The 24,740-nt window shown below is 40.1% G+C and overlaps 1 protein-coding gene across 1 annotated transcript in view; it reads left to right on the forward strand.

Annotated features, from left to right (window-relative positions):
* scfd2 (sec1 family domain containing 2) overlaps positions 1-24,740 on the forward strand; it is a 352,539-nt gene that overhangs the window by 5,109 nt on the left and 322,690 nt on the right. Inside the window, exons 2-3 of the mRNA XM_062038370.1 lie at positions 700-1,294; positions 3,121-3,289. Of these exons, the coding sequence (XP_061894354.1) occupies positions 700-1,294; positions 3,121-3,289 (764 nt within the window). The remainder of the gene's footprint in view (positions 1-699; positions 1,295-3,120; positions 3,290-24,740) is intronic.

The following is a 24,740-nucleotide window of genomic DNA, read 5'->3' on the forward strand; positions in this document are numbered from 1 at the left end:
AATTTTTCAGGATTCATGCAGATCCCAAATACAGATCAGCAGGTACCAGAAGGTAAGAAAAGTTGCTTTTGCATAATATTGCGAAACAATACGCCAGATAATGTCTTACCTTATACACACACCAAAATAATACTTGTTTGTTGAAGCACCATACAATCCATCAAGCGGTGCGGCTTCATAGCTTACCAAAGTCGTACTAAAACATTTTGATAGATTTTTGAGCGCTGTGTGTAATTTTCTATATTTTCAATGGAACATATAAAATGTTGGTGTTGTTTACTTGAGTCATATTGCCATCATAGTGCAGTCTACACATACCTCTTATGTTTGACTGCCATCTACTGGTCACACTTATCATTACACCATGTACCAAATAAAATTGCTTCGAAGTCGGTAAGCAAAACCAGAATTATTCCGTACATTAGGTGCACCGGGTTATAAGGCGCACTGTCGAGTTTTGAGGAAAAAAATGTATTTTAAGTGCGTCTTAGAAAATACGGTCCGTAAATAACTGCATACATCTCGTCATTCTTATGGCACAACTAAATGTTTAGTATGTTTCTATACCCAAATTCTATTTGATTTCATATTCATTAGTTGCCATTGAGGGTGGATAACTTTCAATATTTCAAAAAGTCGTCATCGGATTGTGATCAAAATGAGCTGTTTCTGAAAATAAATGCTATTTTTCAACCTTAGGTGAGCTCTTTGCTGAAGGGGCGCACCGTGGACACCATCAAGGACATCATCTCCCTCAGCCACCTGCAGTACTGCGTGGTGGTCACCACCGTGTCCCACTCGCTGCACCTGCTCGCCAACAACGTCACGGCCGACGTGGACGGGTCGCCCGTCTTCGAGCAGTTCGAGGACAAGCTGTGCGAGTGGATGGGCGACATGAACTACACGGCCGAGGTCATGCACGTGCCTCTGACCTTCGCTCCTGTGTCCCAGCAGCTGCTGTTGGCGCCGGCGTACGCGCAGCTTTTCCCGTTGCTGCCTTCCGACCTGCACGCCATCAACGCCAAGCGTCCTGAGAAAAAGCGGTTTGGGAGCCTGCAGGATGTGGACGTCCCCTCGCTGCCTGCCAAGCTGCAGATTGAAATCAAGTCGCTGGCGGAGGCATTGAATGGCATGTTCGAGGCTACAGGAACCAGAGAGGAGAGCTTCGCTGTGGGCCCCATGAGTCGCCTGATAGCAGGAGAACTGTCCGGTCATCCCCAGGCTAAAAACCGCAGGAAGACTGCCCCCAATAAAGCCTCCATCATCTTTGTGGACAGAACCCTGGACCTCACAGGTGCGTTTCTAGGAAACAGGAAAACTACTCTACTCAGTTTTACTGTTTGATGTTTTTTTTTTCTATTATTATATTTATTTAAGTGTCCCTTTTAAAATGATAAAATGGCCGAAACATGTGTTGGCCCTGCGAGGAGGTGGCGACTTGTCCAGGGTGTACCCCGCCTTCTGCCCGACTGCAGCTGGGATAGGTTTCAGCACCCCCCGCAAACCCGAACGGGACAAGCGGTAGAAAATGGATGGATGGATGTTTTATTCATTTTACACTTTGAAAAGTGAAATTATCCTATGTAGATGAACAGAACTATTCAGATTATTTTTCCTGGCCACATGTTTTTACAATGACTTGTTGCTAGGCAAATTAATGAGCCTCAATCTAAACTCTCCCATTGGCCAATGGGAAAAAAAATATTATGTCAGTCATGCCCATAAGGCTTCTCAAACACAAACAAGGGTCTGAATTTCACACTATAAACAATATTCTGTATTAGATACTATATATAATACTTGGATAACAATTCTGTATTTAATGTAATATATTAATATTGTACTTTTTTCTTCTTTTTTTTTTTTACAATATATTACCTACTTATTATTTACTATGTTCCCTTTATAATGCCAGTATTTACAATATTATGTATAATATGTTTTTCAATATTTTACAAAACTGTTATAATATTTAAATATCAAACAATATGAATAATATTATGTCCATTTTTAGTATTTTACAATATTATTATTTATACTTTTCTCAGTATTTTATGGACATTGTTAAAAATAGTACATTTCGTATTTTACAATAATTATTTTGAAAATATTTATACTTTTAAGTAGGGATATCTGATAATATCGGACTGCCGATATTATTGGCCGATAAATGCTTTAAAATGTAATATCGGAAATTATCGGTATTGGTTTCAAAATTATCGGTATCGGTTTCAAAAAGTAAAATTTATGACTTTTTAAAACACCGCTGTGTACACGGACGTAGGGAGAAGTACAGAGCGCCAATAAACCTTTAAGGCACTGCCTTTGTGTGCCGGCCCAATCACATAATATCTACAGCTTTTCACACACACAAGTGAATGCAAGGCATACTTGGTCAACATCCATACAGGTCACACTGAGGGCGCCCGTATAAACAACTTTAACACTGTTACAAATATGCGCCACACTGTGAACCCACACCAAACAAGAATGACAAACACATTTCGGGGGAACATCCGCACCGTAACACAATTTAAACACAACAGAACAAATACCCAAAACCCCTTGCAGCACTAACTCTTCCGGGACGCTACAATATACCCCCCCCACACCTCAACCCCGCCCCCTCTAACCCTGCCCACCTCAACCTCCTAATGCTCTCTCATGGAGAGCATGTCCCAAATTCCAAGCTGCTGTTTTGAGGCATGTTAAAAAAAATCATGCACTTTGTGACTTAAATAATAAATATGGCAGTGCCATGTTGGCATTTTTTTCCATAACTTGAGTTAAAGTTGTTCTCTTATTTTGGAAAACCTTGTTACATTGTTTAATGCATCCAGCGGGGCATCACAACAAAATTAGGCATAATAATGTGTTAATTCCACAACTGCATATGTTGGTATCGGTTGATATCGGTATCAGTAATTAAGAGTTGGACGATATCGGAATATCGGATATCGGCAAAAAAGCCATTATCGGACATCTCTACTTTTAAGGTTAACATATTAAACAGTATACTTTATTCAGTTTGTTGTGGGGACAATCTTAATCGGCACGACACCACAGTCAAAATAAAAAAATATAAATTAACTGCAACTCTTCTCATTTTTTTATACCCAGGAGCTGTTGGTCACCATGGCGACAACATAGTAGAGAAGATTCTGACGGTGCTGAAACCCTTGCCGGGTCACGTGACCGACGTCCAGGTGGACATGCGGGAGCTGACCAGTGTGCAGATCAGTCCTCATTCGCAGACCAGTGTGGCGCCGGGTTGCCTCGCACAGAGTCAGTAAGTACACCTCAGTAAAGCATACCAACGCATTAAATAATAAACCAATCTAAGAATAGTTGCACTCCTGTGACCTAACTTCCAACCACACATGCAGTCATTTGTGAGATTTAGTTCCACTTTAGGGCACATGCACTAACACACACTTAACACACTGAAGGGGGGGGGGTCTGCATGGCACATGACCGCCACGAGGTGCCAGTGGTTGAGTCAAGCTGCGCAGACACACATGTTAGTGGGCTTGTTGTACATGGCACAGGGATTAGTCCGACATCAATTGTTCCATTCTCACCTTTCGCGGTCTCAGGGAGACTGACTGAGACGACGTTCAGTGGCTTTTTTCAAAAATATAAATTCATCCTCAGGAAGGCATGTTGACGTACCGTATTTTCTAGACCATAGGGCGCACCGGATTATAAGGCGTACTGCCGATGAGCGGGTCTATTCAGGTCTTTTTTCATATAAAAGGGGCATTAAAGGGGTCATATTATGATTTTTTTCTAAATGGAAAAGACTTCCTTGTGGTTTACATAATGTAATGGTGGTTCTATGGTCAAAATGTTGCATAGATTATGTTTTACAGACCATCTTCATCAATCAATCAATCAATCAATGTTTATTTATATAGCCCTAAATCACAAGTGTCTCAAAGGGCTGTACAAGCCACAACGACATCCTCGGTACAGAGCCCACATACGGGCAAGGAAAACTCACCCCAGTGGGACGTCAATGTGAATGACTATGAGAAACCTTGGAGAGGACCGCATATGTGGGTAACCCCCCCCCCCCCTCTAGGGGAGACCGAAAGCAATGGATGTCGAGTGGGTCTGACATAATATTGTGAAAGTCCAACACATCAGCGAAAGTCCAGTCCATGGTGGGGCCAGCAGGAACCATCCCGAGTGGAGACGGGTCAGCAGCGTAGAGATGTCCCCATCTGATGGACAGGCTAGCGGTCCACCCCGGGTTGGGAGCAGAGTAGAAAAGAAAAAAAAAGAAACGGCAGATCAACTGGTCTAAAAAGGGAGTCTATTTAAAGGCTAGAGTATACAAATGAGTTTTAAGATGAGACTTAAATGCTTCTACTGAGGTAGCATCTCTAACTTTTACCGGGAGGGCATTCCATAGTATTGGAGCCCGAATAGAAAACGCTCTATAGCCCGTCGTTTTCTGACAGTCGCTTCAGGATGCGCCGTTTTGTGGGCGGTCTTATTTACGTGGCTCACCTTCGACAGCGTCTTCTCGGAATCAGAATCAAATACCTTTATTGTCATTGTATGGAAACAACGAAATTGAACAGCAATCCAGCTCAGTGCTTTTAAAACAACCTACATACAATACTCTAAGACAACAAACAATAATAAAATTTTTAAAAACATAATAAAAAATTTCAAAACATATTGCACAGCAGATCTCTATCAGAGTTAAGCAAGTTAATAAAGTGGTGAGTGTTCAGGTAAGTGCAGCTCTAGGATATCTTTGTTGTAGCGTGAAAGGACGTGAGTTGAAGAAGCATCAAAAGATGGAGCTAACTGTTTTAATGACATTCAGACTTTACTTAAAACAATAACGGAGCAGCATCTTCTCATCCGTGGCTCACTAGTGCAACAACAACGCCGGAAATGTGTCCCGTGAAAAACCATCCGACCGGAACTCTCTAATAACTAAAGTTCCGTGGGTGAATAATGTAAACTCACTACACTGGTAGTTTTTAGCGCTTCCATAGCGAGATATAAGTTAGAACTTTATGCTACATTATATCACAAATGGCAACAGCTGAGGGTGAATGCCCTATAACAAGAAGATAGTGAAAAAGAAGAAGCTTATCGACTACGGCATCGGCACGGACTACAGTGGCGGGCTTGCGCAAATTTTCAGGACTTATGCAGATCTCAAATACACATCAGCAGGTACCAGAATGTAAGAAAAGTTGGTTTTGCATAATATTGTGAAACAAAACGCCAGATAATGTCTGCTAATGGGTGCCATTTTGCAGTCCTCATACACACACCATAGTAATACTTGTATCTCTGACTACGGTAGCCGTAATGGGTCGACAATCCATCAAGCGGTGCGGCTTCAAAGTCATACTAAAACATTTTGACAGATTTTTGAGTGCCGTGTTTAATGTTCTTTATTTTCAATGGAACATTTAAAGTTTTGGTGTTGTTTACTGGCGTCATATTGCAGTCTACACGTATCTCTTCTGTGTGACTACCATCTACTGGTCACACTTATCATTACACCATGTACCAAATAATGGGCCGACAATCCATCAAGCGGTGCGGCTTCGAAGTCATACTAAAACATTTTAACAGTTTTTTGAATGCTGTGTGTAATGTTCTTTATTTTCAATGGAACATTTAAAGTTTTGGTGTTGTTTACTAGCGTCATATTGCAGTCTACACGTATCTTTTCTGTGTGACTACCATCTACGGGTCACACTTATCATTACACCATGTACCAAATAAAATTGCTTCGAGGTTGGTAAGCACAACCAGAATTATTCTGTACATTAGGCGAACCGGGTTATAAGGCGCACTGTCAATTTTTGAGAAAATTAAAGGATTTTAAGTGCGCCTTATAGTCCGAAATATACAGTACTTCAAAAACACGTCGAAAGAAGTAAGTCCTGTTTTGCAATGGTCAGTTCTTGAGAATTTAGTGGGAAATAACACAAAATAAGTGAAGAACTACATCGCAATGAAACAGACAATTTTTTACATTCAGATTTGTTATTAGTGTGAGTATGTCTGTCCATAATGCACCGAGAACATGGTGGAAAAGTCTATTTTTAGCCACAGGCTATGTTTTGAAGTCTTCCCTGGTTCCCACCTCTATGCAATTAACCTCCAGGTGCAAAAGCAAATATCCACTGTGGTCTCAAATTTTGTAACGAGTTAAAAAAATATAAAGTGTCTCTTCAGAAATGACTTATTCTGTGCTGCTGTTGACTGTTTATATGTTCTTTGGTGGCTCAGATAATTGAATTAATTATTAACGAGGGGATATTGGTAATTTTACAAATGAACATGCCAAAACACCCTCGCACTCCTCTCGATGCTGTTCACACACTGCTTTGGGGCGGAACTCCACACCTCAACCAGGAGTTATCCAATGTGGTTCTGTTGGTCATTCTAGCACAAACATCATGTTCAAGTTGATCCAACAAGTTGGGTTGAGGTCAGGGCTGTTTCTACTTCCAAATGTTGGAGGTCGCCTCTGATAAACACCACACTGTGGGGGCGAGTGTTTATCATTGCGGAGCCTGACTGTATTAACATATTGGGTAAGCCATGTTCTTATTATTCATGTCAGACCGGAACGTTTTGAATTTGAACCTGGTAACCTCCAAGTGGGATACTTCCTACCTGGGCAGTACGATATTGAGATAAAAACAAATTGCAATTTTTCACTGCACAATTGTGATTTGATTTGCGATTTTTATATTTTACACATAAAAATGCATAAAACCAGGGAAGTAAGACAAGTTACTTTTACACTGTCAAACAACATATTCTTGTCTCAAGGTGCCACACATTAGAACAATATGCAATAATTGACTTTAAAAAAATTATTTTGCTTTTTGCAGACTCAAAGCTTTTGTCTACATCATGCTCTTAAACTTAAGAAATAACCATGACATAATGATATACAGTGATTATAATGTAAAGCTATTGTAATATATAATAATGCAAGTAACTATTTAAAAGGATATAAACTAGAGATGTCCGATAACGGCTTTTTTGCCAATATCCGATATTTCGATATTGTCCAACTCTTAATTACCGATTCCGATATCAACCGATACCAATATATAATGTCGTGGAATTAACACATTATTATGCCTAATTTTGTTGTGATGCCCCGCTGGATGCATTAAACAATGTAACAAGGCTTTCCAAAATAAATCAACTCAAGTTATGGAAAAAAATGCCAACATGGCACTGCCATATTTATTATTAAAGTCACAAAGTGCATTATTTTTTTTAACATGCCTCAAAACAGCAGCTTGGAATTTGGGACATGCTCTCCCTGAGAGAGCATGAGGAGGTTGAGGTGGGCGGGGTTTGGTGGTAGCGGGGGGTGTATATTGTAGCGTCCCGGAAGAGTTAGTGCTGCAAGGGGTCCTGGGTATTTGTTGTGTTGTGTTTATGTTGTGTTACGGTGCGGATGTTCTCCCGAAATGTGTTTGTCATTCTTGTTTGGTGTGGGTTCACAGTGTGGCTCATATTTGTAACAGTGTTGAAGTTGTTTATACGACACCCTCAGTGTGACCTGTATGGCTGTTGACCAAGTATGCTTTGCATTCACTTATGTGTGTGAAAAGCCATAGATATTATGTGACTGGGCCGGCACACAAAGGCAGTGCCTTTAAGGTTAATTGGCGCTCTGTACTTTCTCCCTACGTCTGTGTACACCGTGGCGTTTTAAAAAGTCATATATTTTACTTTATGAAACAGATACCGATCATTTTGAAACTGATACCGATAATTTCCGATATTACATTTTAAAGCATTTATCGGCCGACAATATCGGCAGTCCGATATTATCGGACATCCCTAATATAAACTTTTATTTTTCATGTAGAATTTTTTAACATTAAAGTTAAAAGTTAAAGTACTACTGATAGTCACACACACTAGGTGTGGGGAAATTACTCTCTTGTTCCACCCCCTGGGAGGTGAGGGGAGCAGTGAACAGCAGCGCTGGCCGTGCTCCGGAATCATTTTGGTGATTTAACCCCCAATTCCAACCCTTGATGCTGAGTGCCATGCAAGGAGGTAATGGGTCCCATTTTTATAGTCTTTGGTATGACTCGGCCGGGGTTTGAACTCACAACCTACCGATCTCAGGGCGGACACTCTAACCACAAGGCCACTAAGCAGGTTTTTTACATTGTACTGTTATTGGATAGTACATTTTTTTCCAAGTTGGAAAAACGAGTTTGGGTTTTTTTTTTGTTTATTGCTGTCAGGTGATCGTGGCATTCTCTCTCGTCCGTCCGTATTAACCAGCGTATATTGCCCATCCAATTTGAAGCTGAAATATATCAAAAACGGGACGTTTGGCTTTGTAATAAAAATTGTTTTCCTCCTAACTTCTGTTACTTTGCAGCACACTGGTCAGTTGCAAGTGGCAAGGATCTCTGTACGTGCTCCCTGTGTTTGTGAAACAGGCGCTCCGCTAATTGTGAATGACTGAATAGAGGGCTCACTGCGTTCAGTTAATTATACTAGTAAATAAACGTGCTGAGAGCGATGCACAGAGTGGGACCTCTTACTTCCTGTTTAAAGTGAGAGACGAACAAACGCAAGGCTCAACAATACTAACAACCTCAGCCTTTAGCGGTTATTTATCGGACTACTTAAAACCTCAAAGTTGATTTGATGTTGATTAATCGTGCAGCACTACTTCCTACACTCCAGCAGTCTTTAATGCAGCATTAGCATTAGCCTGCATGCTAATTTGATGATTGACAATCCAACTTTAAGCAGATGCTTGCACTAAAAAAGACGAAAGTCGTGTTGCTGGAAATGATATAAAATGTCTGTGTGGTGTATGCAGCCATAATGAGTGATCAGCCGGAATGTGATTGCCTGTTCTTTTTTTGTTGTTGTTTTTTTGAGAGCAGATGGCCCAGTCGAGGCTCATCACAGATGTTTGGGCCGCAAAGAAAGGCAGACTTCCCAATTTGCTGAAGTGCCTTTTTTTTTTTAAGTGCTCTGTGTTCAAGACAATGTCGTTGATGTTGTTGGTGCCAACTGCCAAGCAGCAGGACATGTTTACGCCTCGTTTGAACGTTCGCGTCCAAACATAGTTGTTTGTTTCCTGCTTTGTTGTGTTGGGGTATGTCCAAAGAAACATTTTATCTCCACTTTATGACAAAACTTTGGCATAAAATGACAATAAAATTGAAAGTAAGCTTGGATACACTTAAAATTAGTCAGCTTTTATTGCAGTTTATATATTAATCGACATCGAATAGACACTTAACTGCAGAAGGCTGTGTTATTTTTGTTCTTTTGTCTCCATTTGAGTGACAGCCATGTTCGCCAATCAGAATTGTTGAGCCTCACATTTCTTCCTAGCTTCAAACAGGGAGAAAGAGGTCTTACTCTGTGCATCGCTCTCAGTACCTGGGCGCGCTTATTTAACAGTAGAATTAACTGAACGTAGTGAGCCCTCTTTTCAGTCATCCACAATTTCAGAGAGCGGGGCACCAGCTTTACACAGCTTGGGGCGGTATAGCTCGGTTGGTAGAGTGGCCGTGCCAGCAACTTAAAGGGTTGCAGGTTCGATCCCAGCTTCTGCCATCCTAGTCACTGCCGTTGTGTCCTTGGGCAAGACACTTTACCCACCTGCTCCCAGTGCCACCCACACTGGTTTAAATGTAACTTAGATATTGGGTTTCACTATGTAAAGCGCTTTGAGTCACTAGAGAAAAGCGCTATATAAATATAATTCACTTACACACACAGAAAGCACGAACAGAGAGTCTCACGACTTGCTAGTGAGAAGTTCCACAAAGTACCGATAATAAAAAATTAAGAAGCAAAATATGATTACAAAGCCAATTGTCCTGTTGTGGGAATATACCAGCTTCAAACCGAATTGGCAATATGAGATTATCAATACGGACAAACGAGTGAGAATCCGACCTAGTTTTTCCAAATGGGAAAGAAAGAAAAAAAAGCACTTTAAAGTACCAGTAGAGTGGAACAACAAGTTGCCTCTATATCAGACCTGGGCATTCTGCGGCCCGCGGGCCGCATCCGGCCCTTTGTGCGTCCCTGTCCGGCCCGCGTGAGGCCAATTATAAATTACAAAATAAATTTAAAAAAGTGTCTATGTCGAGTGTGCAATACAACGGTGCTGCTTTTGTTTTGAAAATCGTTATTTGTATTACTTCCGTGTGGACGTATGCGTGATTGTGAGTGAATGTGAACAACTGCAATTACAAAATAAAGTTGAAAAAACATCTATGTCCTGCGCGCAATACAACTGTGCTGCTTTTATTTTGAAAAGTATTATTTATGGGCGTGTGTCCGTGTGTAACCTGCGAGTGAAGGTGCACATGCAGCGACAAGTGATGCACGGTTTACACCCGAGACGCCAAAAAGAGAAAAGTTGATGAGGAATGCCGTGTTTTCAACAACACATGAACTGCAAAGCAACGTCCCCTCACCTAAGGTGCGTGCCTGCGCAATTGCGCACTGTTCAAGCGTCTGCTGCGCGCAGCAAGTATATGCCGCGCACCAAATCAAATCCCATCTGAATTCTAAACAAAATAAACATATTTATTCTATGTAATTTTGCAATGCAACTTTGAGTGACAGTGACAACAAGCGGCCCTAATGGTGTTCGTCAACACCGTTCAATTGAACACCGTTCAATTATTGTAACGTCTATCGAGATGCTTCGAGGACAGGAATTATATCGATCACTTTATTGAACAAAACTGTTTATATTCGGACATAACCACACCAAAAACATGAGTAAAACAATTCTAACTCGAAAAACTAGTCATTTTCTGCCGTACAAACCAGGCCAAAACCAACTTGTCATCTGTCACCAACACGCATAGCACTAAACCACTGGTGCGTTTAAGGCCACACAAAAAGTTGGACAACTCAAACACCACACAAAGTTACACTATGACTCCTCAGTCATACGTGTGCTTATTTTACTGTCATTTATTATTAATGTTAATGTATATATATTAGTAATGGAATGCTGTTACACACACTATGTTGAAGTATTACTATTATTATTATTATTATTATTATTATTTATCTTACGGTATATATCAAAAATAATATTGAGCAAAATTTAATTGAAATATTGTCGATGTGGCCCTCCAGCAGTGCTCGGGTAGCTCATGCGGCCCCCGGTAAAAATTAATTGCCCACCCCTGCTCTATATATTGAAGCTATTATCATATATATCTGATTTATGACACCAAAAGACTACCAAAGTTTGCAAGTAAATGAATATGATCAAAATAATATAAATCTCAGAGATTCTTGAGCCATTTTGAGAGTCATGAGGGTTTGGAATCACAGATCCCTCCACATCAATAACAATAAATGGGTTATACTTGTATAGCGCTTTTCTACCTTCAAGGTACTCAAAGCGCTTTGACAGTATTTCCACATTCACCCATTCACACACACATTCACACACTGATGGCGGGAGCTGCCATGCAAGGCGCTAACCAGCTGCCATCAGAGGCAAAGGGTGAAGTGTCTTGCCCAAGGACACAACGGACGTGACTAGGAAGGTAGAAGGTGGGGATTGAACCCCAGTAACCAGCAACACTCCGATTGCTGGCACAGCCACTCTATCAACTTCGCCACGCCGTCAACAATGCTAATCAAACAGACTTTGTGAAAGCCAACAACAATTACTTTAGGAAAATTATGGTCCAAATCATTGTATTTTTGAGCCAGAACACAAAGAAGATGGGCAATAAGTTTTAGAAGCCTGGTGCAGAACGGATGCAGCTTTATTTAAACACTATAGCATCAGCAGCATTGCTAGGGCTATGTGCTAAACATACAAACTAATCAGAATCAGAATAGTTTTATTGCCATTGTTTGAGAACGGGTTCACAAACTAGGAATTTTTCTTCGTACAATCGTGCAACATAAAACACATACAACACAGAATAGGTAATAAAAATGAGCTGTAACTGAGCTATCAGATCTTGTTATTGTTCATGTAAACAAACACTCACTGTACAATTTCCACTCTCGCCGGGATGCTGACCGACGGGACGCTTACATAATTCCGTTTAGATGAAGATTCAAACGCGACTCCTTTTTTGCCATCTGGGGTGTCAAAGTCGACCAGCCTGTCAGTCCATGGCCACATTTGTTTACTACCAGGTGAGAGATGCTTGAATTATAATCTAGAATTTACTTTTAGCAAGTTTGATACAAAACAGAAGCAGCCGCTGGTTCATTGTGTCAACAATAGCAGTGTAAGCTAGCATTAGCTCACTGCTACCAATGCGCTGCTAAAATAGGCCATCTTTGTAGGCGCTTATAATAACAATATCACTCTTATTTGGTTAAATTTCAGGGGACAACATGTAAATGGAGTATTGTTGGCGTTTTTTGGATGTTTTTTAGAGGGTTTTATGGCCGCAATAGAGGACCCTCGATCTGTTGACTTAATTGTTAGCTATTTATTTAAGATTTCGAATACATAAAAAAAGCCAAGCATATGTGTTCTTGTCTTAGATAAGGATTGTGAATGATGAACAACACATCTTTTTCCAATTTTTGCGTATTTCCAGTATGACTGATCTGATAACATGGTCAAAGTGCTGACGTTTTTCCTCTAGTGAGGTAGAATCTACAGACATTGACAAAGAGATTTGGAGCGGAATATTCAAAACGGCCGACTGAATTTATAGCATTTTGTGATGTTTAGACGGTATTTTCACATACTTTGTGGATTGTAAACACAACTGGATATGGTTTAATGTTTAAAATGAAACACAATTAAGTATATAAAGTGAACTTGTTTTTCCACTCTACTGGTACTTTAAGATGTTCAATATTTATTTAAGTTTAATTTTTGCTTACAGAAATAAGAGTCCACTTTATTTTTTTTTGTTTGTTTATGTATTTAGAATATCAAAGTTATTTACTTTCCAATTGCAGTACAATGGGAATATTTCTACAGTAATGATAAATAAAAGTTTATATCCTTTAAAATGGTTACTTGAATTATTATTATTATAGATTATGATTACTTTACGATTATGATACAATGAACAAAACTCAACACTCTGCGATTATTGTTTTATAGGTGCTATACTTGGGCCCCATTAACCCGTTTTATATTTCTTTCCCCCAAATTCCTATTTTTTCCAGTTTAAATGGTTTAGAATTTGTTAACCTTTCATACTAATTTTACCACCATAGCGTATGATTTTTGTTTTATAAATAATTTGTCACACAATGTCTGTTGATTAAATGCAAAAAATTATTGGTGAATTCAATACATCTTTATACAGTTTTGACCAGTATTTTAAGTCAAAGCATCATCATTTTTGTTATAAAATGATGATGCTTTGACTTAAAATACCAATGACTTCTTTAAGTACTAAGTGTATATGTAAGGGACTTTAGTTTTAAACCTTTATTTTGTTAGGCAGTCAGACCAAATGTTGCGCACAACTCTATTATTGTGAAAGCTGGAAGTGCACTGCTTGACGAAGATTGATTTCCCCAGACAATCCTTCCTTCTTCTCACAATGACATAATTTCAGTCACATTTACACCCATTTTTGTGAGATTCCGCATTTAACAGTCAATTCTGTTTTAAATTGTTTAATTTTGTGATTCTGGTCACGATTCCGTTAAAGTGGAAATCATAGGGCCTTACCACACTAGTGAATCTCCTGGTTCTAGTCCTCGAGCTGCACAAGTGCTGCCAAGACCGGGGAGCTGTGGTGCATTGAGGTGATAAATGTCTCCATTGGTTTGTTGTGTGTTTTTATGAAGTAATTCGCCATGTAGCCATTTTAATAAAACAACATTAGTCATCAGAAAGTGACTTTATGTAAAGTATTACATTATCCACTAAATTAGGTGGGTGGAGGTCTGCACTTTATTGAGTTCTCTTTATTGCATATTCTGCAGGGAAAAAAAACATTGCACGCATCATCAAACCAGGCCGCATGTCTTCGGTTTAGATTCCCGGTGAGGCGTTTCCCACTGCATGTTGACACCCATATGATTTTTTAAAGTTATTTTTAAACCGTTTTTTTTAAACAAAGAGCAGCTCAAACTTTTAAATGTTAGCTGCATGATAATTGGAACCTTTTCAGTAGCATGATATTTCTTTAGTTGATTCCAGGTTATTAGTGTAAATTAGGGTGTACAAAACACTCCGTGGGTGGTTGTTGGTTCTAGCTCCGGCAGCATGACACCCACGCTTACTTTGCAATTACCGTCAACTTGTTTTTCGTAACCTGGCGGGGGATTGTTAGGATCCCGCAACCCAGCTTTGACGTGCGGTTGTGGATAATGGTGCCGTGGAGTCTCTGCACACCTTTTCCTGTGTGGGTTTTTCTTCTGTGTGTTACCCCACACTTGTGACATTGAATAAATCCAGAGTTGAATGTGCAAAGTTGAGTGAAAGTTGTGGCCAGCTACCTTCCCGTCAGTCTGTGCTGTGCTGTGCTTGGCCGCGAAGCCCCTTTTCATCCTGTGTGGTGCGTCTGAATTCCATTGGAAGAGGGCACCGAGTTTCCATCCATCCCAGACTGAACCTGGCTCCTCGGACCTTGATTCTGTGGTGGGAGCGTGTGTGTAGATGTGAGCATGGGTGGCCAAGGTGGAGATTTGGTTCTGCGTATCCGACCGCACCCTGCCATGAGAAAACACTGGGAGACTGCCATCAACTCAACTCAGATGTGCCTGGCACGTTAAGCACAAGGAAGAGAAATAGCACTTATTTCTGTCCTGCCATGGGCGACATGAGCCTGAGAAAAAAGAGCATGTACAGAATGTAACTATAGTGGTGTGGAAAAACTTAAAAGCCGGGGTAGCGACGAATTGTGGACACGTGTTAATAACAGACGAGTACACTGACGTGCAAAAAAAAACGCTTTGCTACTTCATTCTATACTTGGATAATAAACAGCTGCTGAGTACTGGTTAACGCTTGCTATAATTTCAAGTATCATGTCATGTAATTCCAGCACATTCACAATTGCAATGTTAAGCATTCCTGTCATACAGATGATCTTTGACCAATATTTTTTGCAGTACGTCCATAAAAAAAACAGCATAGCTTATCTGTCATATAGAGGATCTTTTCTTAGTGTTTTTGCAGTAGGTCTTTAAAAAAACAGCAATAGCTCTAATGTCATCAAAGGGGTCTTTGAATATCATTTTTGCAGTAGGTTCTTAAAAACAGCATAGCTCTTCTGTCATAGAGGGGGTCTTTGACTAGCATTTTTGCAGTGTGTCCTTAAAAACAGCAGAGCACGGCTGTCATGAAGGATCTTTTACTACTGTGTTTGCAGTAGGTTCTTTAAAAACAGCATAGCTTTTTTGTAATGGAGGGTGTTTTTGACTAGCATTTTACAGTGTATCCTTTATAACAGCAAAGCTCTTCTGTCAGGGGGAGTCTTTGACTAGCATTTTACAGTATGTTGTTTAAAATAGCATAGCTCTTCTGTCATGGGGGGTCTTTGACTAGCATTTTGCAGTATGTTGTTTAAAATAGCATAGCTCTTCTGTCATGGGGGGTCTTTGACTAGCATTTTGCAGTATGTTTTTTAAAATAGCATAGCTCTTCTGTCATAGGGGGTCTTTGACTAGCGTTTTAGCAGTAGGTCCTTAAGAACAGCATAGCTCTTCTGTCATGGAGGGTCTATGACTAGCACTTTTGCAATGGGTCCTTAAAAACAGCATAGCTCTTTTGTCGTGGAGGGGGTCTTTGACTAGCATTTTTGCAGTAGGTCCTTAAAAACAGCATAGCTCTTCTGTCATAGAGGGGGTCTTTGACTAGCATTTTACAGTGTATCCTTTAATATAGCATAGCTCTTCTGTCATAGGGGGTCTTTGACTAGCATTTTGCAGTATGTTGTTTAAAATAGCATAGCTCTTCTGTCATGGGGGGTCTTTGACTAGCGTTTTATCAATAGGTCCTTAAGAACAGCATAGATCTTCTGTCATGGGGGGTCTTTGACTTGCACTTTTGCAGTAGGTCCTTAAAAACAGCATTGCTCTTTTGTCGTGGAGGGGGTCTTTGACTAGCATTTTACAGTGTATCCTTTAAAACAGCACAGCTCTTCTGTCATGGGGAGTCTTTGACTAGCATTTTGCAGTATGTCGTTTAAAATAGCATAGCTGTTCTGTCATTGGGGGGGGTCTTTGACTAGCATTTTACAGTGTATCCTTTACAACAGCAAAGCTCTTCTGTCATGGGGGGTCTTTGACTCTCACTTTTGCAGTAGGTCCTTAAAAACAGCATTGCTCCTCTGTCATAGAGGGGGTCTTTGACTAGCATTTTTGCAGTAGGTCCTTAAAAACAGCATAGCTCTTCTGTCATAGAGGGGTCTTTGACTAGCATTTTTGCAGTATGTCCTTAAAAACAGCATAGCTCTTCTGTCATGGGGAGTGTTTGACTAGCATTTTGCAGTATGTCGTTTAAAATAGCATAGCTCTTTTGTAATGGAGGGGGTCTTTGACTAGCATTTTACAGTGTATCCTTTAAAACAGCATAGTTCTTCTGTCAGGGGGAGTCTTTGACTAGCATTTTGCAGTATGTTGTTTATAATAGCATAGCTCTTCTGTCATGGGGGGTCTTTGACTAGCATTTTAGCAATAGGTCCTTAAGAACAGCATAGCTCTTCTGTCATGGGGGGTCTTTGACTACCGTTTTACCAGTAGGTCCTTAAGAACAGCATAGCTCTTCTGTCATGGAGGGTCTTTGACTCGCACTTTTGCAGTGGGTCCTTAAAAACAGCATAGCACTTTTGTCGTGGAGGGGGTCTTTGACTAGCATTTTTGCAGTAGGTCCTTAAAAACAGCATATCTCTTCTGTCATAGAGGGGGTCTTTGACTCGCATGTTTGCAGTATGTCCATAAAACAGCATAGCTCTTCTGTCATGGGGAGTCTTTGACTAGCATTTTGCAGTATGTCGTTTAAAATAACCTAGCTCTTCTGTCATTGGGGGTCTTTGACTAGTGTTTTTGCAGTAGGTCCTTAAAAACATCATAGCTCTTCTGTCATAGAAGGGGTCTTTGACTAGCATTTTTGCAGTGTGTCCTTAAAAACAGCATAGCTTTTTTGTCATGTGGGCGGTATTTGACTAGCTTTTTTTGCATTACCTTAAAGTGCTTAAAACAACAAAGCGCTGTTCTCCTCAAGATAGATGAGCTACTTTTTTTTGCAGTAATTTTTGCATTTAATCGCTATTCCTTTTATGTTTGTAGATTTCAGTGTGGTAAATCGAAGATTAATAGAGCAGTTTAATGATAAAATCCTGCCTTCATCTTATCAAGATGGAATCAACCGTGCTGAAAGAGTTTGGTTTCTTTCATCTCTGAGAGATTCTTCAATCGATAGTGATGTCTTCAATGGCTGATAAAGAAAATATAAAAGGTCCATCATGCACTCCTCACATCCGGATGTCCACCATGTGTGAAGCAAGTAGATGACTTTCACCTGGACAGCTTGTTCTCCTTGTTCCCTTCAAGCCTGAGATAACATAACCTTTTTTGTCTGTTTCATGCTTTTTTATTGCACTTCCACAAAGAACTCTTCAACTTATGTGCGCTTTTATTCAGAAACACGATCAAACATCCGCCACTTTAGATCCTCGTGGCCAACTCTTTCAAAGAGCCCATGCTGGTACCTTTTATTTGAAATGGTAAACCAAGAAAAAAAGCCAATTCAAATGACAGCCCCCCACTCTTTAAACTTCCTCCTTTTCGAAACCCCTACTGCAACAAGTCAGCTTTCTTTCACTTCTTTCCCTTAAAATGTTGTTTTCTTATTGAGTTTTGTGAGGCTGTTTACTAGGGGTGTAACGGTACACAAAAATTTCGGTTCAGTACGTACCTCGGTGTAGAGGTCACGGTTCGGTTCATTTTCGGTACAGTAAGAAAACAACAAAATATAAATTTTTTTGTTATTTATTTACCAAATGTGTAAACAATGGCATACCGTACATATACACACAGGGTCCATTGCCAGGGTTAATGTGGTCAACATATATAAAATAAAAAGTAAATAAGATAAGGCTCAGAATGGTTTCTTAACAAAACTTTTCTACATATAAAGTGCTTTTTTTGATTGATTGATTGAGACTTTTATTAGTAAATTGCACAGTACAGTACATATTCCGTGCAATTGACCACTAAATGGTAACACCCCAATAAGTTTTTCAACTTGTTTAAGTCGGGGTCCACGTTAATCAACATTAAACTGCCTCAAGTTGTTGCTCAGATTAGATAAAATGACAAAACTTTTCTTCTACATATAAAAAGTGCAACATTAAACAGTTTCAAGTCAACTCAGCCTCAGATTAACTTTTCTTCCCCCCCCCCAGCCTGGCAAACTTAATATGTCCGTGTGGAAACTCGTTCGGTACTCCTCCGAACCGAACCGAAACCCCCGTACCGAAACGGTTCAATGCAAATACCCGTACCGTTACACCCCTACTGTTTACCCTTCCATTCGATTTAAACTTAACTTTTTAACTGATATACACTATATTGCCAAAAGAATTTGGCCACCCATCCAAATGATCAGAATCAGGTGTCCTAATCACTTGGCCCGGCCACAGGTGCATAAAATCAAGCACTTAGGCATGGAGGCTGTTTCTACAAACATTTGTGAAAGAATGGGTCGCTCACTGGAGCTCAGTGATTTCCAGCAAGGAACTGTCATAGGATGCCACCTGTGCAACAAATCCAGTCGTTAAATTTCCTTGCTCCTAAATATTCCAAAGTCAACTTTTGGCTTTATTATAAGAAAATGGAAGAGTTTGGGAACAACAGCAACTCAGCCACAAAGTGGTAGGCCCCGTAAACAGACAGAGAGGGGTCAGCGAGTGCTGAAGCGCATAGTGTAAAGACTTTCTGCACAGTCAGTTGCTACAGAGCTCCAAACTTTATGTGACCTTCCAATTAGCCCACGTACAGTACGCAGAGAGCTTCATGGAATGGGTTTCCATGGCGAGCAGCTGCATCTAAGCCATACATCACCAAGTCCAATGCAAAACGTGGGATGCAGTGGTGTAAAGCACGTCACCACTGGACTCTAGAGCAGTGGAGATGCGTTCTCTGGAGTGATGAATCACACTTTTCCATCTGGAAATCTGATTGACGAGTCTGGGTTTGGAGGTTGCCAGGAAAACGGTACATTTCGGACTGAATTGTGCCGAGTGTGAAATTTGGTGGAGGAGGAATTATGGTGTGGGGTTGTTTTTTGGGCTTGGCCTTGTCAAGGCAGGTGGCCAAATACTTTTGGCAATATAGTGTATGTGCCTCAGTTTTTACATTGGGTTGTGGGTGTCCTTAGTAGGGCTGAATGAAAATAATGTAATGGATCAATATATTTTAAATTGTGCAATATTGATTCACAGGGCATACTTTTTATTCATTTCTTGTTCCAAAACTGCACTTGTGTGATTGTTAAGAATTTTTAAAGTGTCCAAAGTTGTATGGTAATAAGAAAGAACTAAGTACATTTGTTTTTTGTAACAGATTTGAGACATGTAGCTCACATCAAATCGAGATTAATCGATTTAGAACCTTAGGAATCAAAATCCAATACATTTGGGAAAATGGCCACGATACCTGGCCCTAGTCCTTATTTCTCAGGTGATGTGGTTCTTTTTCTAAAATACAAAAACATACTATTAAATTAAAATTGTTTTTAGCATATATTTTGTTCAGAATGTATTATAACACCTTGACTTACTGATAATTTATATGACTTCATCATTTTTACTGTCATTATTTGGTAGTGCTACACATCGACATTTAACCTTATAATTTCAAGGATAAACTTAACGCAACTTGTGGCCTCTCTTCACACGCAGAGGGGCCACACGAATGCAGAGGGAGGTTTTTATGCATGCATATTTTGGAACTGTTTTAACGACATAGAAATTTTGGTACCTGCAAGAAAATGGGACGAAACAAAATTGCCCTTTTTTTTTGCCTTGGCTGCTGTACGAGGGGTGTAACATTACATTTATTCTGAGGCAACCCAAATGTCCCACACGGAACAAATTAAGTGGGGGAATAGCTGGCAATAGTGCCAAGGAGAAGCCAAAGCTTGAATACCCTCTTCTGTCAATATAATCTCTTGTTTGGGAACATTTTCCCCTTGCAATTAAATATGTAAACAGACAAAGAAAAGTGGATACAACTAAAGCAGTGTGCTGGCATTGTTCAGTAGAGTTGGAGAATGGGTCTCCATGTCGGTAAAACCGCAAATGATGCACTTAAGGGAAAGAAACAACTGTTTTCCAGTTCAGGTGTTTAATTTCAGACTGTTAAAGTCATAACTTTTCTTCATTGTTGAACTTTCATTAAAAAAAACGTTTGTATTATAGTGGTACCATACCTTAAAGGCCTACTTAAACACACTACTACCAACCACGCAGTCTGATAGTTTATATATCAATGATGAAATCTTAACATTGCAACACATGCCAATACGGCCGGGTTAACTTATAAAATGCAATTTTTAATTTCCCGCTAAACTTCCGGTTGAAAACGTCTATATATGATGACGTATGCGCGTGACGTCAATAGATAAACGGAAGTATTGGTACCCCATTGAATCCAATACAAAAAATCTCTGTTTTCATTTCAAAATTCCACAGTATTCTGGACATCTGCGTTGGTGAATCTTTTGCCATTTGTTTAATGAACAATGGAGACTGCAAAGAAGAAAGTTGTAGGTGGGATCGGTGTATTAGCGGCTGGCTGTAGCAACACAACCAGGAGGACTTACTTGGATAGCAGACGCGCTAGCCGACGCTAGCCGACGCTAGCCGACGCTAGCCGACGCTAGCCGACGCTAGCCGACGCTAGCCGACGCTAGCCGACGCTAGCCGACGCTAGCCGACGCTAGCCGACGCTAGCCGCTAACCGCACGGATGATCGGGTGAAGTCCTTCGTCACGCCGTCGATCGCTGGAACGCAGGTGAGCACGGGTGTTGATGAGCAGATGAGGGCTGGCTGGCGTAGGTGGAGCGCTAATGTTTTTATCATAGCTCTGTGAGGTCCGGTTGCTAAGTTAGCTTCAATGGCGTCATTAGCAACAGCATTGTTAAGCTTTGCCAGGCTGAGAATTATTAACCGTGTAGTTACATGTACATGGTTTAATAGTATTGTTGATCTTCTGTCTATCCTTCCAGTCAGGGATTTATTTATTTTGTTTCTATCTGCATTTGAGCCAGATGCTATCACGTTAGCTCAGTAGCTAAAGAGCTTCGCCGATGTATTGTCGTGGAGATAAAAGTCACTGTGAATGTCCATTTCGCGTTCTCGACTCTCATTTTCAAGAGGATATAGTATCAGAGGTGATTTAAAATACAAATCCCTGATCCACAATAGAAAAAGGAGAAAGTGTGGAATCCAATGAGCCTTTGTACCTAAGTTACGGTCAGAGCGAAAAAAGATACATCCTGCACTGCCTCTCTAGTCCTTCACTCTCACTTTCCTCATCCACAAATCTTTCATCCTCGCTCAAATTAATGGGGTAATTGTCCCTTTCTCGGTCCGAATCTCTCTCACTCTATTGAAAACAATGGTAGAATATGAGGAGTCCTTCCTCTGGTGACGTCACGCTACTTCCGGTACATACAAGGCTTTTTTTATCAGCGACCAAAAGTTGCGACCTTTATCGTCGTTGTTCTCTACTAAATCCTTTCATCAAAAATATGGCAATATCGCGAAATGATCAAGTATGACACATAGAATGGATCTGCTATCCCCGTTTAAATAAAACAAATTCATTTCAGTAGGCCTTTAATTTTTGTTCCAAAATGTCTGACCTAAAACAACTTATACAAAAACCTTTGCAATTTTACCCCGTAGAAAATTAGGTCAAATCAACTAATCTGTTCCAGACACCCTCATTGTTATACGAAAACAGATTTTTTATTAATAAATATATATAGTTTTGGGCTTGGACACCATTAGTAATGCGTTCCGAGGTCTTAGTAAAATTCAACAGTGTTTCTCACCTTCTTTATCAATCTGCGGGTATTTGCAACTTCATTACTTAATATAAGAAGGACTGAGAAACCAGTTGTTCAGCCACTCGAGTCAGCAAAATGATATGCAGGCAAACGGACTCTTGAAGTTGGTTTGATTCCACCTCCTCTCAGATGATGACACGACTCCAAAGCTAAATTCGGGCCAAAGGTCTGAATCTAATACAAAAAAGATTTGTATCTGAAAAAGAAAGAGCTGGACCTCAAAAAATCAATTCACGATTTGAACCTGGAAAAAAAAAACAAGCTGAAATCTCAAAAAATATGAATTCAAAAACTGAAAATGTATTCAAAATAATTACCAGAGTGACTCATAACTGTATTCAAACTGATAAAAATAATGTGTACTTGTTTTTTTGTTTTGAATACACTGATGTATTTTCCAAAATTTCACATAAAAACCTGTTTTTTCAGTTCCCAAATTTACTTTTTCAAATAGAAAACTTTTGGCCCTATTTTAGCTCAATATTAAATCTGATACCAGAAAAGATAATCAGTTTTATGTTTTGCATTTTTGGTCCCTTGCTTTACCGAAAGCAAGGGTCCATAAAACAATTCATACACACAAACACGAACTTCAGTTATTTAGTACAACCATGTGTGTTATCTCAAAGTGATCTGTGATCACGTTTACACAGCTGTTTTTACACGTAATCTGTGATCACAATGCTTTAAGTCTGCATATTAGTTCAATACCAAATTGAAAAGGGAAATTTGCCAAACATGTAAGAAAGCAGTACACACTGCGGTAAAGCCACGGTAATCGCAAATGCGCTGTTATGTGGATGCGCACGCACGCATGCACTCATACACACACAGACAAGTCTACATGAATACACACATTGCAACGCTTTTTTCCCCCCACACAGCAGAGCGTTGATTGTGACGTAGCAACAATAATTTGTACAAAAATAACACTTCAAATTACATTTATCAAAGCAAGCTATGACAGACTGAAAAACAACTCATAACTTAAACTACTTCATTTTTAATCAGACCCTGACGACAATGCAATATAAAGTATAACGGATAAAACATTGAATATTAACAGTATGTGAAAGTCCCTGATGGCCTCTATAAAGTTTTGTAATCAGTCAGAAAAATCAAGCAGCTAAAATGTGCCAAACACGAGGAAGTGTGGAGAGAGTGTTTTGCATATCACCCATCAGGCACTGTAACGTATTTCAGTCCCATAATCTAGGTGTGTAAATCTGATTTTTCAAAAGGCTAACACGATCAGATTAAGGTAATGGTAAATTGTGTTTCCATGGGTTGTAGAATGCTTATTTTGAGCCAAATTATTTGAGAAATCAGACTCATTTAGTGCATGGAAAGGTGGTCATTGTCACTTAACCTGTTTGGCACTCTCAATTTGACAACATCAACATCAATCTTGTTTTAATTGGCTCCCTTCGTTGACTAACAGCTGGCAAATGCAAAATTGTTAGTGTTGTTTACTTGGGTGATAGTGCCATCATACCTCTTACAACGTATATCTTATGTTTGACTGACATCTACTGGTCACACTTATCATTACACCATGTACCAAATAAAATTGCTTCGAGGTCGGTGAGCAAAACCAGAAATATTCCGTACATCAGGCGCACCGGGTTACTAGGCGCACTGTCGCCTTATAGTCCGGAAAGTACGGTACTTCATTTTTACCAACCCCCCTACCTCAGACCCTGACGACAATGCAAAATGAAGTACAAACGATAAAACATTGAATATTAAGAGTGTGTGAAAGTTTCACTCCTACCTTGTTTACGTCCCTGACGGCCTCTTTAAAGTTTTGTAATCGATCAGAAAAATCAAGTAGCTAAAATGTGCCAAACATGAGGAAGTGTGGAGAGAGTATTTTACATATCACCCGTCAGGCACTGTAACGGATTTCAATTCCATAATCGAGGTGTGTAAATCAGATTTTTCAAAAGCCTAACACGATCAGATTAAGATAATGGTCAATTGTGTTTCCGTGGGTTGTAGAATGCTTATTTTGAGCCAAATAATTTGAGAAATCAGACTCATTTAGTGCATGGAAAGGTGGTCATTGTCACTTACCCTGTTTGGCACTCTCAACTTGACAACATCAACATCAATCTTGTTTAAATTGGCTCCCTTCGTTGACTAACAGCTGGCAAATGCAAAATTGTTTAATTCGTAGCCTCCCTTCCTCTCCTCACTTCCTGCTTCGGGCTCTCCCTCCTCTGCTAATAAATCTGCTGGTTCATTTGTCCCTCTTGCCAGGACACACACTCCAAACCGTGGTGCTGCCTCTCGTCTCCCCCCCCCACCCGTGTCACATCCCGCCCGAAGCGCACGGATGCTTAAAGGAAGCAGGCTCTGTCTTCTGGGCTCTATCACAACAACACGCTTGTGTCAGTTCCAGTGCGTCACATCTGTTGCACAAACATTTGGACCGGAACGTCGTTTGGATCCTCGTCCTTTATCTATGTTGGACCACATTTGCTCCACAGAGAGTGACGTGAAGGCATTAAAGTTACGTTAAAGTGCGCTCAGGACGCGCGTACAGGTGCTGACACACTCAACCCCCTGCCCCACAAAAAAGTGAAACATTTAAGAGCTTTGGTCTGAATTTTCCCAGCTGTCACCAACAGATAAGTCATAACTGCTAAATGAAACAGTGTTGTCTTTGGATAGCACTCAGACAAACACATG

Source organism: Entelurus aequoreus, linkage group LG27 (genome assembly GCF_033978785.1).
Source record: "Entelurus aequoreus isolate RoL-2023_Sb linkage group LG27, RoL_Eaeq_v1.1, whole genome shotgun sequence".
NCBI lineage: Eukaryota > Metazoa > Chordata > Actinopteri > Syngnathiformes > Syngnathidae > Entelurus > Entelurus aequoreus.